Raw genomic sequence first — 18,832 nt, 5'->3', positions numbered from 1 at the left:
CAAATATTTTCAGGCAAGCATTTTTTAGTTAATAAACGTATCGGTGAACCCTTAAACTAATGATACATTTGACATTGTAACAACACAATTTTTTTTATTACATAGTTATTTGAGCAAAATAATGTACATCATGCAACAGTAACTTAAAAGCGTGTATTCTCTGAGTTTTTAAACTATACTTCTTATAAAAATATGAACAATGTACTAATTTGAACAACTCAACCAAAAATAAACAATGTCTTTACATTGGTATCAATCAGACTACCATTGGTATCGATGCTATTGATAATTGGATCGATCAGTTCGCTCCTACATTCCAGTAGGACTGGACGACGCTGCAAATTTGGATTTGTTTACAATAGTTTTCACCTGTTGTTGCACATATTATACTTCACGCAACCCATTAAGCCATTTGATGTCAAAACAATAAAGACAGTTAGTATGAGAGCGGTAAAGTATGGTAATCAAAATTCCGAGTCCGCTTTTGATGACGTAGAATGTACGCGACACACATTCGCGCTCGTTCAGAATGGCAACAGTACAAGTGAGCGAGGCGGAGAAAGTGTATATTTTACACGGTATACGGGTAAGTGTTGGCAGCACGAACGTTTTACTAAAGCAAACAAAAGCCCGGGTGTTGTAACTCAGTGAGTTTGTTGAAAAAAAAATAAATCAGGATGACTTGCGAGTGGACGGAAGAGGCTGTGAGGACTACAGACACATGGAGATAGAGACGGACGTGGTGTCCAATACAGATGGCTCAGCCAAAGTTTGTCTGGTAATACACAGCACGCATAATATAGCTTTGAGTTTTACATATTTATAAAGGTAACATTTTGTGTTTTGCATATTTTCTAAAGCTTGATAATGTGTTCATGTTCCAGGGACATACAGCAGTCCTGGTAGGAGTTAAAGCTGAAATCGGGAAACCCCGGCCTATGGCTCCAAATGAAGGCTATCTAGAGTTCTTTGCTGACTGGTAAGTGGGACGAGTGGGCCGATGTGGTGATAGTATATACACAAATTGCAGTTAAAACCACTGCTGGAGTAAATATTTTTGGTATCAGGTCTAAAATTAATTGTACATATCTGTTATACCGGGGTCCGATTAAAACAACTTGCACTTAGCCTAGTCTATAAAATCCGCTGCACCTCCCTGATACCGAAGTACTTGTCAAACTACTTCCTTAACATGACCGCCATAACCACAACACGAAGGGGAGCTCCACTAACCACGTTAAACCCAGATTCCGATCTAACAAAGGTCTTAACTCATTCTCCTTCTATGCCACATCAATATGGAATGCACTCCCAACAGGTGTAAAAGAAATTGCATCTCTATCCTCCTTCAAAACCGCACTAAAAGAACACCTCCAGCCAACTTCAACCCTAGACTAACACCCTCCCCCCTCCCCATCCCACCTCCCCGGATTGTAAATAATCAAATGTAAATACCGTATATTACCAAATAAACGCCCTTGTGCAAATAACCAGAGGTGGGTAGAGTAGCCAGAAATTGTACTCAAGTAAGAATACTGTTACTTTAGAGATTTATTACTCAAGTAAAAGTAAGGAGTAGTCACCCAAATATTTACTTGAGTAAAAGTAAAAAGTATGTTGTAAAAAAACTACTCAAGTACTGAGTAACTGATGAGTAACATACACACACATATCATATATATATATATATATATATATATATATATATACACACACACACATATATACATATATATATATATACACACACACACATATATACATATATATATATATACACACACATATATATATATATATATATATATATATATATATATATATATATATATACATATATATATATATATATATATATATATATATATATATTTCAACTTGTTTAAGTCAGGTCATGTGACCACCTGGCTCTGTTTGATTGGTCCAACGTCACCAGTGACTGCATCTGATTGGTGGAACGGAGTGAACGTCACCAGTGACTGTATTTGTTAAAACGCAGGCACTATGAAGGTCTGTCTGACAGACCAAAACAAACAAAGCGTGCATTAACAGATCGATAAAAATTAGTAGCAAGTAGCGAGCTGAATGTAGATAAAAGTAGCGGAGTAAAAGTAGCGTTTCTTCTCTATAAATATACTCAAGTAAAAGTAAAAGTATGTTGCATTAAAACTACTCTTAGAAGTACAATTTATCCCAAAAGTTACTCAAGTAGATGTAACGGAGTAAATGTAGCGCGTTACTACCCACCTCTGCAAATAACCGCCCATGTCCTAATAGCCGCCTGGGGTCTGACCCCATTTTGAGAATTAACCGCCTCTTCCTAATAACCGCCCATGTCCAAATAGCCGCCCGTGGGCTGTTATTTGCATTATTTAGATTAAAATCATATTGATTTCATTAAGCCCAATTTATAAGCTAAAAGGAAAAGCAAAGGTGCAGTAATTCTGGTAATTACGGTAACAGCAGACGTTATGTGGGGATTCTGGGTAATCAACATATTGCAATGGGTCACCGCATATAGCGTAACACACACTCAACGACAACAACAAACCCACGAGGAAAAGTTTCAGTATGGCAAGCAACAGTAGCAGTGAGTTGAATGAACAGGATACCGGTACACCACAACTGATGGACGGGAATACTTTAAGGGGGAAGAAGAACAGAAAGTTTGACTTAAAGTTCACGCTAGCGGTTGTGAAGTATGCGGAGCAGAATTCTGGTTTGGCAACGGCCAGGCAGTTTAACATTGACCCAAAACGTGTACGAGAATGGAAACAAAAAAAGGGACAATCGATGGAAAACGGGCTCGCTTATCTGGTGGAGGTAGGCAGAAAGTGAGCGACGAGCTTGATGCTAATTTGTGTCAGTGGATACATCACGTATGCTGCTTTATTTAAAACTGGGAGTACTGTAGCCTTTATTTTATTTAAGTGACAGTATTATTGTTCTGTTTTGATGGTGGGTTTTATACTTGAGTACTTGGTACCATAATTTAATTTTCCTGGTAGGCTGCTTTATTTAAAAAGTTTATTTATTTTTTATATTGGTATTCTATTTGACAATTGTTGCACTACTGTCATGTTGAAGCCTTGTCTTTTGATAGCCTACCTCATGTTGATCTCTTGTTTTTTTGTTTGTATGTTTACAATAGCTTTTACCAGAGGTGGGTAGAGTAGCCAGAAATTGTACTCAAGTAAGAGTACTGTTACTTTAGAGATTTATTACTCAAGTAAAAGTAAGGAGTAGTCACCCAAATATTTACTTGAGTAAAAGTAAAAAGTATGTTGTGAAAAAACTACTCAAGTACTGAGTAACTGATGAGTAACATACACACTCATATCATATATATATATATATATATATATACATACATATACATTGATATATACATACATATACATTGATATATACAGTATATAATTTATATGTATTTATTTTGCTGTTTTTGTTTACATGTTAAAGGTGTTTTAATGAATATACATGCATGTTTAACATATAGATTCCTTTCTTTCATGAAGACTAGAATATAAGTTGGTGTATTACCTGATTCTGATGACTTGCGTTGATTGTAATCAGACAGTCGTGATGATAACGTCCACGTTTTCAAATGGAGGAGAAGAAAAGTTCCTCCTTTCTGTCTAATACCACATGAAAGTGGTGAGTTTTTGGCATCTTAGTTGTCCAGCTTCCATATTCGTTTTTATACACTCTACAAGAAATATATTGGCGTCAAACTCCGTAGCTTGCTAGCTTGTTTGCGCTGGCTTTCGGAGACTCTTATTTTGAAAGCGCAGGCGCGATGGAGCGGCACTTTTATTGTGAAGACAGGAACGTCCTCATGTGCGGTCAGTTTTTAGGCTTTTGACGGGATGTATGGTTGGAATGAAAAAGTATCTTTTTTCCTTCACACTTTTGATTCATTGATTGGAACTTTTATTATTAGATTGCACAGTACAGTACACATTCCGTACAATTGACCACTAAATGGTAACACCCCCATAAGTTTTTCAACTTGTTTAACTCAGGTCATGTGACCACCTGGCTCTGTTTGATTGGTCCAACGTCACCGGTGACTGCATCTGATTGGTGGAACGAAGTGAAACGTCACCAGTAAGGCAGGCACTTTGAAGGTCTGTCTGACAGACCAAAACAAACAAAGCGTGCATTAACAGATCGATAAAAATTAGTAGCGAGTAGCGAGCTGAATGTAGATAAAAGTAGCGGAGTAAAAGTAGCGTTCCTTCTCTATAAATATACTTAAGTAAAAGTAAAAGTATGTTGCATTAAAACTACTCTTAGAAGTACAATTTATCCCAAAAGTTACTCAAGTAGATGTAACGGAGTAAATGTAGCCCGTTACTACCCACCTCTGGCTTTTACATTTAAAGTTTTTTGTACGAAAAAAAAATACTGGACAGTAACCATTGTAACCAAATAATGGCCTGGTGCAGGCTGGTGCAAAAATAAATAAAAGCCTTGTGCTAATAACCGCCCATGTCCTAATAGCCGCCCGGGGTCTGACCCCATTTTGTGAAATAAACGCCCGGGCTATTTGGTAATATACGGTAATCAAATGTATATACTTTTTGTTATGCTTTCTGAGCTCACTATGTTCACTGCTCGCTGTACATATCCTACCAAGTCAGACCTACACTGTTTCAATGTCCATTTTTCAGATGATGCGATTGTTGATGACTGAAGTGCTGATATCAACCAAACCTAACCCCCGCCCCCCTCCACATCCCACCCTCCGGATTGTAAATAATGTAAAAAAATTCAATGTAAATACTCTGATGATTAACTTGTGTGATGACTGTATTATGATGATAGTATATATTTGTACCATAAATTGATTTACGGGGACCCCGACTTAAACAAGTTGAAAAACTTATTCAGGTGTTACCATTTAGTTTTCAATTGTACGGAATATGTACTGTATTGTACAATCTACTAATTAAAAGTTTCAATCAATCAATCAAGTCGGCAACCCAAAAAGTTGAAAGAGCCTTATTGGACCTAAAATACAAAAAAATGGAGCCGCGAAAAATGAAAAGCCGTATATCATACTTGCCAACCCTCCCGATTTTCCCGGGAGACTCCCGAATTTCAGTGCCCCTCCCGAAAATCTCCCGGGTCAACCATTCTCCTGAATTGCTCCCGATTTCCACCCGGACATCAATATTGGGTGCGTGCCTTAAAAGCACTGCCTTTAGCGTCCTCTCTCACCTGAAAAGGAGACTATTATATATGTCTCCGTTATCCATAGGTTTATCTATAACCCATAAAGTAGGCAGGCACGGAGCTATTTCTCAGCGTGTGTTTATTCCAGCCGGCACGTTAATACACTGACACAACATCCGGATTCCCATCATGCGTTGCTTCAAAACTACGGCAAGTAGCAATGTCCAAAAACATAACAGAGACGAAGCAGAAGAACGAAGAAGAGACATGGCGACGACGAGTAAGAAGAAGTACGCTTGCAAGTTACAAAATGATTGGAAAAAATAACTTCAGTTCATCCAGGACAGCTCGAAGGGGAAGGGGTATGCTGCCTGCAAATTTTGTAGATCATACTTCTCCATTGAACACGGTGGCCGAACGGATATACTCATTCATGAACGGATTATTTATATACATACATATAAGAAATACTTGAAAATACCATCTCCCGAATTCGGAGGTCTCAAGGTTGGCAAGTATGCGTATATAAGGCCATGTCCACACGAACACAGATACATAAATAAAATATAACAGATACATAAACGCATACTTATCTCTGCGTTTAGGCCTCTTGACCACACGCAGACGCATACTTTTGTCTTTAAAAACGCAGACTTTTACAAACACTGGCCAAAGTGTCGAGATCCCAGACTCTCCGCTTAGCGTGTGCATGTACACGGCACAGACGGAGACTTGTGATGACGTCACGGTTGTGCGCTGTCATTTCCAAAGCTCAACAACACTGCCTTGCTGCCTTTAAACACACTATAAAAGGACTTACTGTATGTTTGAACGTAAACATGCTGCTCTTTTCACTCAACATTGATAAAAAAAGACACATCAAAATGGGCTTTGCGATACTGCCACTGGCGCAAATGACAGTCAGCTGTTTTGGATATGATCGCTGTGGACCTCCACCAAATGGGACAACTTTGACAAGCAAGACTTTTTGCCATGTGTCATAAGAAAGGTGCAACGTTATCTTATGTTTTTAGTCCTTGTTTAACGACAAATCATGAAGTTAACTTACGTGTCTTGCTTCCATTTTTGTAGATAGTCGGGCGCGACCAAGCAACTAAAAAAAAACATAATGTAGCGTCCTCCTTGTAGTGTGTACTGATGTTAAAGACAATATACACTTCAATACTCATGTACCATATCACTATATCCATGATTAAATGCTTTATAATTCCATGAGAGTTTTGCAGCGGCACACGCATTTTCGTGGGCTTTATATAGGCACTTAAAAATGCAAAATTGTTTCCTTGTCTCGTTAGTGTGTGCTGATTTTAGAAAAAATGTACACTTCACTGCACATGTAATACTTTATATAGGCACTTAAAAATGCAAAATTGTTTCCTTGTCTCGTTAGTGCGTGCTGATTTTAGAAAAAATGTACACTTCACTGCACATGTAATACATCACCATGTTCCTAAACATGTTATAATTCTATGAGTGTTGGGTTTCAGCAGCACAGGTGTGCATTCGCTCTTTAATAATGTTCCCGGGGCTGTGTGTACGTGCAGGCTGGTTTTAAAGATAATGTACATGTTATTGTACATCTAGTATATCAAAATAAACATAATAGGAGATGTAATGCTGCACCAAGTCAGATATTGATGCTTTTTTCAGGCTTCTGATTGGACAAAATGTGCATGACAGCAGGTGTATGCGTTTGTGTGTAGACATAGACACTTTTGAAACTACACTTTTGTGGATGGGGATTGTTTTAACCCCAAATATGTGTTTTTAAAACTCTCCATGTTCGTGTGGACATGGCCTAAGTGTCATAATGAAGTCAACACATGACGTAAGAGTCTATATTAGCTACAATAGCCTACTATCAAAATGACTATGTGTCGCAGGCTAAAGCAAATTTCCTTGACAGAAATGTTGAAATTTAATATTTATTCTACACATTTTTACAACATTAGAAACCATTAGTAAATCAGAGGCTACTCAGAAGGTGAGATAACTCCTGGAAATGACTGGCTTTTAATGGCCAAATGTATAGATGAGTGTGTCCAAGTTATTCTTTTAATAGATTTATTACAATCTAGCTAGGTCATGTTTGCTGTGGTCTGGCAACAATATGGCACACAAACTATCAACTATCTGAAACTTCAGTTGGTTTATTGATATTTTCCACAATGAAGTGACTGTAAAACTGAGCACACAAAGAAAAGTACATTAATATACTTATGAAGTGCACATACATGTAGGAATCACATTCAATTAATAATACTGTTTGAAATTAACAATTAGGGATACAATTATATAGGGGAATGTTGGCTATAATGCCGCTAGCTTAATGCTAACATATCACGGACCAGCTTTTTGACAGGCTAACAAAAATGAGCAGGGCCAATCGCAGAGCACATACAGACAAACAATCATTCACACTCATATTCATATCTATGGACAATTTACAGTCACCAATGAACCCAACATGCATATTTTTAGAATGTGGGAGGTTGCCGTAGTAAAGTTAAAGATAGGTACCTGAAGAAAACCCACACACGCACTGCAAGAACATGCACACGCCACACAGAGATGTCCAAACAGAGATTCAGAGACGCATACGGCGTAGTTAGACGTTACTCTTGATAGTAACGTCAAAATTAGAGTTGTTTTCACAGGCTTGAACAAGAAATGCAATAAATAACTTGGAATACCTTTCTATTGAACTTATTTTCCTTACCTACTTTTGCTGGGTGCCAAGTCCGGCGTGCGACCAGCTGTATTGCTTATGCTGACAGGCGCTGACGCGTTTATAAAAAATAAAAATAAAAAAAAGCATAGAGGAACAATTTAATGATATTTTAGATCAGTGGTTCTTAACCTGAGTTCGATCGAACCCTAGGGGTTCGGCAGAGCCTCCGCCGCAGCGGTCAAGACACATCAGACTCATGAATTGATTAACGTGGACCCCGACTAAATTAAACAAGTTGAAAAACGTATTCGGGTGTTACCATTTAGTGGTCAATTGTACGGAATATGTACTGTACTGTGCAATCTACTAATAAAGGTTTCATTCAATCAATCAATCAATCGTGTAAATAAAAACGTCTCCCTATCGGCGTATCTGTACTGTAAAGTTAACATTTGAATGACAATAAAAAGGAAGTCTAAGTCTAAGTATTATGGATACTCCCAAACAATGTTCCCTCTAATTTTCTATCTGATTTGCAAGTGTGTAATTTGTTGTGAGTGCATGCACTGTGTTGGTTTTGTTCTTTGAACAAGGTGATGTTCATGCACGGTTCATTTTGTGCACTAGTAAAAAAAAACATACAACTTTGTCTTGAATTTGAAAAAATTAAACATTTTATTTTTCACTAAAGAAGGGTTCGGTGAATGTGCATATGAAACTGGCGGGGTTCGGTACCTCCAACAAGGTTAAGAACCACTGTTTTAGATGTTATTAGAAGTAAGTATGGCCAACAGTGCTTAACTAATAAGACTATATACAGTATATCTATTCATACATTATAGTAAATTAGTGTAAAAGGTGTGGTGGCTTTTATTTTGCCGTGGCGGTGTGCCACATTCAAGTACATATAGGTAAAACACTGAAGGTGTTTTGGAGCAGAACGTAGTAAAGATGTTGGAAAGTACACAGTTCACACCAGTAACAGGTGCAACATATTTTACTAATAATAGTAATCAACTACAAACAAAGCATACTAAAATAAGATAAGGTGTTAAGTTGCTATTATTTCTCTCCCCTTTTACTAGTTCAGCCAACGCAACCCCACAGTTTGAGGGTCGAGGAGGGGAGGAGCTCGGGACGGAGCTAAGCAACACGCTTTACAAAGTGTTCAACAACAAGCGCAGTGTGGACTTAAAGAGCCTGTGCATCAGTGAGGGGGAACACTGCTGGGTGCTCTATGTGGACGTGCTGGTAAGGGAACGCACCTTTTGCAGCAAACTTTTAAAAAGCGCTTCATATGTATAAGACAATGTCTGGTTCCGCTTCCTTAGCTCCTGCAGTGTGATGGAAACCTGTATGATGCAATCTCCATAGCGATCAAGGCAGCCCTCTACAGCACAAAGTAAGTCATGAACATCGATGCACCCACCATCTTCTATCTAAAACGTCTTTGAAACAACAGTATTTTTCACATAGCTCCAGTTTCAGCAGATGTAATTGAAGGATACTTTTCATAGTACGGTTGCATGATAGACAATACATTTAGGCAACGATAGAGCTTTTAATACTATAGTCATATCGTGATAATTACATGTTGATGACACGTTCTAGCTGGGCGTGCTCAACACAATGTAGCGTCCTCGCTTGTGAGCGAGCGGATAACATCCCTCCACAGTGCAAAGCCACTTCTAAGTCAGCAATCTTTGCCTACATGGCAGCAATTAAACGTTTCTTACAAGTATCATCCCCAGAGGATGAGAAATGGCGAAATATACTACACTACACACCGTAGGGAGATATGCTAACCACTAAGCTAGAGCTCTTGAACGTACACAGAGGTGGGTGGATCGATACAAATATCGAAAGTAACGATACAAAGTATAGTGTACAATTAAATCAATATTTTGTCTGTCAAAAAATCTTGTAATTTTTGTTACTTATAAACTCAGGAAGAGCCTTTTATTTTTTTGAAGACTTTACCTTTTTCCCCCCAAAATTAGAAACTATATTGTTGTCAATATATTTTTCTTCTCAATGTGGCTGTAATACTACTGCATACTTAAGATATATATACTTTAGAGTAGGGTTGTACGGTATACCGGTATTAGTATAGTACCGCGATACTACTGAATCATATTCGGTACTATACCGCCTCTAAAAAATACCGGTCGGCCGCCCGTCCGTCGTCACATTTGTGTCACTGCTGGTTTTACGAGCAGAGGAGCCTGTTCGGCAGCGCACAATCACAGAGTACTTACCGGCAGACAATGTGTGTAGACAGAAAAGGGAGAATGGACGCATGTTAGCTTAAAAACTAAAGATAAAGCTGAAGCTATAACACTGAAACGTCCTCAGAAAGAGGTGCTTTAAGACATGGCTAGCTAGCTAGCGGCTAAAATCCATCCCAGTGTTTTAGCTACTTCTAAATCAGTAATCCTTGCCTCCATGGCGACAAATAAAGTACGTTTCTTACAAGTACAATAGCTCACTGCTAACAGCAAGCTAGCACCCCTGAATGTAAACAAATGCCATGGGTGGATCTACACCTGACATCCACTGTAATGATACCAAGTACAGGAGCGTATCTTGTCGATACTACTATGATTACATCGATATTTTTAGCATCACAAAATCTTCTTTCATTTTTGAAAATTTATATTATGTTTATAATCTCAGGAAATACGTCCCTGGAATCATGAGGACTTTGAATATGACCAATGTATGATCCTGTAACTACTTGGTATCGGATTGATACCTAAATGTGCGGTACCATCCAAAACTAATGTAAAGCATCTAAACAACAGAATAATAAGTGATTATTACATTTTAACAGAAGTGTATATAGAACATGTTAAAAGAAAAGTAAGCAGATATTAACAGTAAATGAACAAGTACATTAATAATTCATTTTCTACCACTTGTCCCTCATAATTTTGACAAAATAATAGAATGGAAAATGACACAATATGTTACTGCATACGTCAGCAGCTAAATTAGGAGCCTGTGTTTGCTTACTTACTACTAAAAGACAAGTTATCTTGTATGGCTGGGCGATATATCGCGGGTTTGTCTGTGCGATATAGAAAATGACTATATCGTGATATTCGAGTATACGTTCTCACGCAGTTGCTTTTAGCTGTGGACATTACACTACAGGCTCTCCTCGCTGTTTCCTGTGTCTCCTTCTCACAGACAGCAAGCGCACCTTCTACATACGTCACATACTGTCACGTCATACGTCACATACGTATACGCCCCCGCGCAGCAAAAAGGTAGCAGCATGGGTAAATTTAGCTGTGATGCTAGCGTAGCCGTGCGAGTGGTTATACGAGAGAGAGAAGGTGCGAATCTGGTAACAAATGAAGGAATAATTAATTCCCCCAAAAAACAGCAGGGGGTCCATCGTCTGGCGGTGGTTTGGCTTCAAGTGGGAATATGTCGAACAGACAACCGTAATTTGTCAAGTGTGGAGCAAAAGTGTTGCTATAAAAAGTAGCATTACTGCTAATATGTAGCATCATTTGAAAAGTCACCTGCTCCGCATATCAACATCTCCTTTCGGTGCCACACGCCCACACCATCAAAATGCCGAGGCAAACATTTCCAGATCAACACCGTATTAAAAAAATAGTGATTTTTTTTTAGTTGTGATTTCCTTCTCTGCATGAAAGTTTTAAAGTAGCATATATTAATGCAGTATGAAGAAGAATGTTTTAATGTAGACACATAGAATCATCATACTGCTGTGATTATATGCATCAAGTGTTCATTCAAGGCTAAGGCAAAATATCGAGATATATATCGTGTATCGCGATATGGCCTTAAAATATCGCAATATTAAAAGAAGGCCATATCGCCCAGCCGTACTTGTATGTTCACTATTTTATTTAAGGACAAACTTGCAATAAAAAACATATTTAATGTACCCTAAGATTTTATGTTAAAACAAAGCCAATAATGCAATTTTTTGTGGTTCCCTTTATTTAGAAAAGTATCGAAATACATTTTGGTACCGGGACAACACTACTTTAGAGTATTTCATATTTCAGAGTTGAGCCATTGAAAGTACCGGTATAATTTGTTGTGTTCTACCTGACAGAATTCCCAAAGTAAATATGTCATATGATGAAGAAGGGGGGAAGGAAATCGAGCTGTCTGATGATCCCTACGACTGCATGAGGCTCAATGTGGAGAATATTCCCTGTATAGTGACTCTGTGCAAGGCAAGCTCCACATCTGACTCACACGAACCAATAATTAATAATAAGAATAAAAATAAGTCCGAGCATTGTTTCTCTGACACGGGACAGGTGGGCCACAGGCACGTGGTGGACGCCACTCTGCAGGAGAAGGCGTGCTCCGTGGCGAGCCTGATCATCTCCGTTACGAACAAGGGAACAGTCACCTGTGTGAGAAAGATGGGAGGAGGCAGCCTGGACCCTGAGAGCATCTTTGAAATGACACAGGTGAGTCAACAACAACGTTCCCGCTAAGGTGCGCGCCTGCGCAATTGCGCACTGTCCTCTGTAAAAATCCCATCTGAACTCTAAACAAAATAAACACATCATTTTTTTCTATGGGATTTTGCAATGCAAACATTATTTTAAAAAAATATCGAGCAGAACTGGTCCTTTTCTGTCGTACAAACCATGCCAAAACCAACTCTTTGTCATCTTTCATATCAACAGCAGCCGCTCGCTCTTTCTCACTTTTGCCAACACACACACTCAATAGACTCAGCCACTAATGCGTTTACAGCCACACAAAAAGTTGTACAACTCCAACACCACATAAACTGTAAATGCCAGGCTGTTACACTGTGACTCCCCAATCAGATGTGTGCTTATTTCACGGTCAGTTATTAAGAATGTTAATTTATGGGTATTCATCCTGAAATGATGTTACTAGATTACAGAAATGCTAATACAAATATATATTTTACAGACAGAAAGAATGCACACTTTAACTCATGCTTACATTTCATTGTGCAACATGAGAATGTTTTAAGGCACCGGTGTCAAACTCAAGGCCCAGGGGCCAGTTCTGGCCTGCCACATCATTCTATGTAGCCCGTGAAAGCCTGAGAAAAAAATATATATACCGTACTTTCGGAGTATAAGTCGCTCCGGAGTATAAGTCGCACAGGCCGAAAATGCATAATAAAAGAAGGAAAAAAACATGTATAAGTCGCATTTTTGGGGGAAATTTATTTGATAAAACCCAACACCAAGAATAGACATTTGAAAGGCAATTTAAAATAAATAAAGAATAGTGAACAACAGGCTGAATAAGTGTACGTTATATGACGCATAAATAACCAACTGAGAACGTGCCTGGTATGTTAATGTAACATATTATGGTAAGAGTCATTCAAGTAACTATAACATATAGAACATGCTATACGTTTATAAAACAATCTGTCACTCCTAATCGCTAAATCCCATGAAATCTTATACGTCTAGTCTCTTACGTGAATGAGCTAAATAATATTATTTGATATTTTACGGTAATGTGTTAATAATTTCACACATAAGTCGCTCCTGAGTATAAGTCACACCCCCGGCCAAACTATGAAAAAAAACTGCGACTCAGTGACGTGCGGTGAGGTTGATGGCTGGTGAGGCACTGACTTCATCACAGTCAGATTTACAAACATATGAACCTTAGAGAGTATCTTATTCACCATTTGATTGGCAGCAGTTAACGGGTTATGTTTAAAAGCTCATACCAGCATTCTTCCCTGCTTGGCACTCAGCATCAAGGGTTGGAATTGGGGGTTAAATCACCAAAAATTATTCCCGGGCGCGGCGCCGCTGCTGCCCACTGCTCCCCTCACCTCCCAGGGGGTGATCAAGGGGATGGGTCAAATGCAGAGGACATATTTCACCACACCTAGTGTGTGTGTGACAATCATTGGTACTTTAACTTAACTTTACACATACAAACTGTAGCACACAAAAAAGCACATTTAATTAAAAAAACGTTACTATGGTCTTACCTTTACTTATAAGTGCGGGAACAGTGGTGTTCGTGTTGGAGGAGTTGTGAATGAATGAAATATGAAATCCGTGCTGCAGTCTACAGGTGTACCTAATGTTGTGTCCCTGCAGTCGTTCACGGCTCCTCCGGCGCGAGTATTGTTGTTTTTGCACTTTTTGGCTTCTTGTTAAGTGACTTTTTTTGGGTGGATTCGGTATTGCACGTGGAGGGTTTGGGTGTGGGCTTTGGTTGGTGTTGCGCTCCCGTCGGGGGGTGCATTTTGCGGCGGGGGTGCATTAACCGGCACCAGGAGGCGGGATTACTGCGAGCCTCACACAGTGCGTCTTCGCAGCAGTTTTATGATTGCTCAGCACAAGAAATACATTACACACATACAGTTGTTGACAAAATACACTGTACATTATATACCTCAGCTAACTAAACTATGGAAATGTATAATATAATTCATATAGCAATACGGTCTCACTGCACAGCAGGCCAGCAGTTAGCCGAGTCCGCAATCCATGTTGAGGCACAACTGAGTGACGTGCCTCAACTGGCTGCTGATCACTGCACCGTCTCTTCTCAGTATTTGAACGGCAAATGTGAAAATTCAGCGATTTTGAATAAAAATAATCTAAAACTGGTGAAGTTAAATGGAAAATAACTTTATAGTATAATCACTGAATACATATAACAATTTAATTAATTTTTTTCTTTTTACATTTTTTTTCTTTCCATGATGGCAGGTGAGGGCCCGCCTCACCTGCTGCGACTTATAGTCAGAAAAATACGGTAGTTAAATATCTGCTTGTCGCCTCTATTTATGATTTTAAAGTTATACATTAAAAAAATGTAATAATCAAATGAATATGTATTTTGATTAATCATGATTAATCACAGGTTATTACCCACATGCATAATGTAAATTAATTTAAAAAAAACGGCCCTCCGAAAGTAAGCCATTCCTGCGATGTTGCCCTCAAAGGAAAATGAGTTTGACACTCCTGTTTTAAGGGGAACTCAAAATGCCCTCTGGAAGTAGGACCCTCACCCAGACATTCAATACTAGTACAAAGCTCATGAAAAACAAGATGTGTTTATTATTTTCATTTTAAGTGGGCCATATCATCTTTATTAGAAAACAATCTCATAAAAATGACTGCTGTCATTTGATTACAATAATGAGACATTAAACTTGTTATGATGTCAGGTTTGGGATAGGTGTGCTGCTGGTCTGATGTTGCTCACATGTGCTCCACTGAATGCTCAGGGAGTTTTTGCGTTTGCTGAGACACATGAAAAATTAAAGGCGACGTTGGTCAACAGTAGTTTGCTGTTACATGAGCAAAGAAGGAGACTTGCGCTTATCTCTCGACTGATATTTTTGTGTGGATTTAAAATACGGCAGCATCTGCCCGAACATTGAAGGGAGGAGGAGGAAGTGGTCCATCAACAATATCTTTAAGCGAGTTACTGTTGGTTGCATCCATGTCCAAAATTCCCTCTCAACATGCAGGCCCCTCCCCTTTCCTTGCTTTTCTCATCCAATCAGCATTCAGGACCGAGCCTGTACACATTCACTGCCTCACAGACAGTCAAGTGATAGAACTTTTAACACCACCAAGAACTGTTGGGTCACTATATAGCTGTCAGTGCCCAGGGCAATACTGCAGATTGACCTTTTTTCCCGGTGCCCTCCCTTTTTAAATTGTATTTCCCATAATCTTCTGTGATGTCTCTTATTGCTGAAATTTTTTTTTATAAAAATCCTCCCCGACAGACTAAAAATGCTGAAGTCGACTTACAGTACTTGTTAACCCGTCAGAACCCAGTACTGGAGAATTTGCTTTTGGTAATTGCAAGGTACTGCTTGTATTAACAAACACATGGGTCAAATGGGACAACATTAAGTAAATAAAACATCTTTAAATATATACTTAAATTCATTCATAAGTGGAATTAAATATATAAATGTTTTAATAATTTATTTAATGTAAAATCACATTTTAATATTTCATTATTTATTGAATTCATTATTCTCATTATGTAAAATTGTCATGTAAATGTATTGTCAGTCTTACAATGTTAGACACGGAAAATGTCCTATTGTGTCCAAATAAGTTTTCTATTTTCGTCCTCAAAGCTGATCTACACCAAGATATTCTATAGGTTTTGGGTTTTTTTTATTTCAAAAATGCAATTGACATAGAAATAAATCCCATGTTTACATTTGCACAATTCAGCATGTCTGAAAAAGAGTAGAATATATTCAATAAGAAGACAAAATTAACATAATATATTTTGTTGGCTCCAAAATGGCACATTTTTCTCATAATACATTAGTACTTGACTTGACACTGCAAGGTATTAAAAACAAGATTAATCAATTAAAATAGGTGAACAAAAAATAATACAAGTAACAAAATATAGATCACACAACCAGTGCATCAAATTAATGTACAGATTATTAGGCTGTATTTTTTATTTGCTCTTCAAATTTATTGACAGCTTATTTAAGTAAAATATTATTCATTAATGTGTTATTTTCAAATTATTTATGTGACCATCCCCTAATTTATCTGAATGTATCCTTGTCTTTATTTGTCCTTTTTCATGAAGCAGTCCCTCAAATTTGATTACCGTAGTATTTATTTTTTTGTTAATCAGCCTATTTTGTGAACACTAAAAAGCAATGTAAGTATAAACGTGCACAAATTGAAACAGACACAGCCTAACATTTGCAGCAATGCTAGCGCTAACACTACATGAGACAATATCCTCTTTTTTGCTGGAGATATTGTATGAGATGTTTATTATGAAGTTACAATACGACTGAGACCAGTGGAAGATGTAACCAAAGCTTTTTTTTTTTTTTACTTTCTCCAGACAGGAAAACGTGTCGGGAAAGCTCTTCACATGCCTCTCATAAAGCTGCTGCAGGAAGAAGAAAGTTTGGGAGCAAAACGACAGAAAGTTGGTTTCCTCGGTTAGGTTGATGTCACCGTCAGCATTTGTCATAATATATCATCAGTTATTATGTGAAATGTTACAGTACTTTTTCATGAGAGTGGATGCTTTTATAAAGTACGTATCTCAATCACTCATCATTACATAATTTGATTTAAGTTTTAAAAAAAAAAAAACAGAAAAGACTTGTTCTTTTGTAATTTTGTCATTGTATATAATAAATCGTTGTCCATGTTTCCTTAACATGAATGTATTTGTTGCGGTCCGCCACGGACAAATTTGAACTGTGACAGAATAGATTTGGTAACGTTTTTTTGATTTAACACTATTTGTTCGTCTTCGAGGGCAGCACGGTGGAAGAGGGGTTAGTGCATCTGCCTCACAATACGAAGGTCCTGAGTAGTCTGGGGTTCAATCCCGGGCTCAGGATCTTTCTGTGTGGAGTTTGCATGTTCTCCCCGTGACTGCGTGGGTTCCCTCCGGGTACTCCAGCTTCCTCCCACCTCCAAAGACATGCACCTGGGGATAGGTTGATTGGCAACACTAAATTGGCCCTAGTGTGTGAATGTGAGTGTGAATGTTGTCTGTCTATCTGTGTTGGCCCTGCGATGAGGTGGCGACTTGTCCAGGGTGTACCCCGCCTTCCGCCCGATTGTAGCTGAGATAGGCTCCAGCGCCCCCCGCGACCCCGAAGGGAATAAGCGGTAGAAAATGGATGGATGGATGGATGGATGTTCGTCTTCGCTCACAAACACATAAGGGAGTCCGAGTGGCTTGTAGTTACAACTGCAGACATCAGATGGCATTGTTGCTTTGCGCGAGTCATCAAACAACTACATTCTGACTTGTCAACAAATAAACTGAACAACAGGTAACAGGTACAGTAAGTTAACACAACCACTGGTGAGTAACAATGACCAAGCGCAAACTACAAACACATAACTGATATTCACAAAGTCCTTGCTACGCATGCCCAATATGTGTATCATGACGTGTACATTATCTTTTCTTTATTTTTTTTTAAACAGCACACTCAGGAGTCCTGGACACTTGTTTTGTCCACCTACACGTGTGCATTCGGAAAGTATTCACATCACATCACTTTTCCCAGATTTTGTTATGTTACAGCCTTATTCCAAAATGGAATACAGTATTTTTGTCCTCAACATTCTACACACAATATCCTATGATGATAATGTAAATAGTTTTATTGGGGTTTTTTCCCCCAAAATGTATTAAAAATAAAAAACTTAAATATCATGTACAAAACCAGTGAAGTTGGCACGTTGTGTGAATCGTAAAATAAAAACAATAGAATTATTTGCAAATCCTTTTCAACCTACCGTATTTTCCGCACCATAAACCGCCCTGGGTTATAAGCCGCGCCTTCAATGAACGGCATATTTCAAAACTTTGTCCACCTATAAGCCGCATCTAACTGCGCTAAAGGAATGTCAAAAAAACAGTCAGATAGGTCAGTCAAACTTTAATAATATATTAAAAACCAGCGTGATGTGGGCGCGCATGGAGTCGTATATCAACATGGACGGAGCTGCGTGAAAAAAGCCACCCGGCCTCTTCGCGTAAACTTACCTTAACCACTCGCTCATCTTTTCTTCATCCATCCATCCCTTCGAGTTAGCTTTTATGATGACGCCGGCTGGAAAGGTCTCTTTTGGCAAGGTCTTCCTTTTGAATATCACCATGGGTGGAAGTTTCTGGCCATTAGCATGGCAAGCTAGAACCACAGTGAAGGATGACTTCTCATTCCCTGTGGTGCGAATATTCACCGTACGTGCTCCCGTTGTATCCACAGTGCGGTTCACAGGAATATCAAAAGTCAGTGGAACCTCGTCCATGTTGATAATGTTCTCTGGCCGGATCTTATTTTCAGCTATCTTGTTTTTACAATATGCACGGAAAGTAGCCAGCTTTTCTTGAAAGTCTTTAGGCAGTTGCTGTGAAATAGTAGTCCGTGTGCGGATGGAGAGATTGCGTCTTTTCATGAAC

General features: G+C 38.6%; 1 protein-coding gene across 1 annotated transcript; it reads left to right on the top strand.

Moving 5' to 3' along the window:
* The first annotated feature begins 440 nt into the window (after window positions 1-440).
* exosc7 (exosome component 7) lies at window positions 441-17,065 on the top strand. The gene is made up of 8 exons (XM_061983412.2): window positions 441-586; window positions 677-778; window positions 885-979; window positions 8,959-9,124; window positions 9,205-9,275; window positions 11,973-12,096; window positions 12,184-12,339; window positions 16,742-17,065. Exons 1-8 carry the CDS (start codon window positions 530-532, stop codon window positions 16,844-16,846), a joined length of 876 nt encoding a protein of 291 aa, XP_061839396.1. The 5' UTR covers window positions 441-529; the 3' UTR covers window positions 16,847-17,065.
* The last annotated feature ends 1,767 nt before the right edge of the window (window positions 17,066-18,832 follow it).

The sequence above is a fragment of the Nerophis lumbriciformis genome, linkage group LG21, assembly GCF_033978685.3.
Source record: "Nerophis lumbriciformis linkage group LG21, RoL_Nlum_v2.1, whole genome shotgun sequence".
Taxonomy (NCBI): domain Eukaryota; kingdom Metazoa; phylum Chordata; class Actinopteri; order Syngnathiformes; family Syngnathidae; genus Nerophis; species Nerophis lumbriciformis.
The sequence above is the reverse complement of the archived record's forward strand: the minus strand, read 5'-3'. Positions and strand labels throughout refer to the sequence as shown.

Excerpts from the sequence above, each read along its gene's own strand:
- exosc7 (XM_061983412.2), top strand. The coding sequence starts at position 530 with ATGGCAACAGTACAAGTGAGCGAGGCGGAGAAAGTGTATATTTTACAC. Across the intron at positions 980-8,958 it reads CTAGAGTTCTTTGCTGACTG|TTCAGCCAACGCAACCCCAC; the intron begins GTAAGTGGGACG and ends CCCTTTTACTAG. Across the intron at positions 9,125-9,204 it reads TGCTCTATGTGGACGTGCTG|CTCCTGCAGTGTGATGGAAA; the intron begins GTAAGGGAACGC and ends CCGCTTCCTTAG.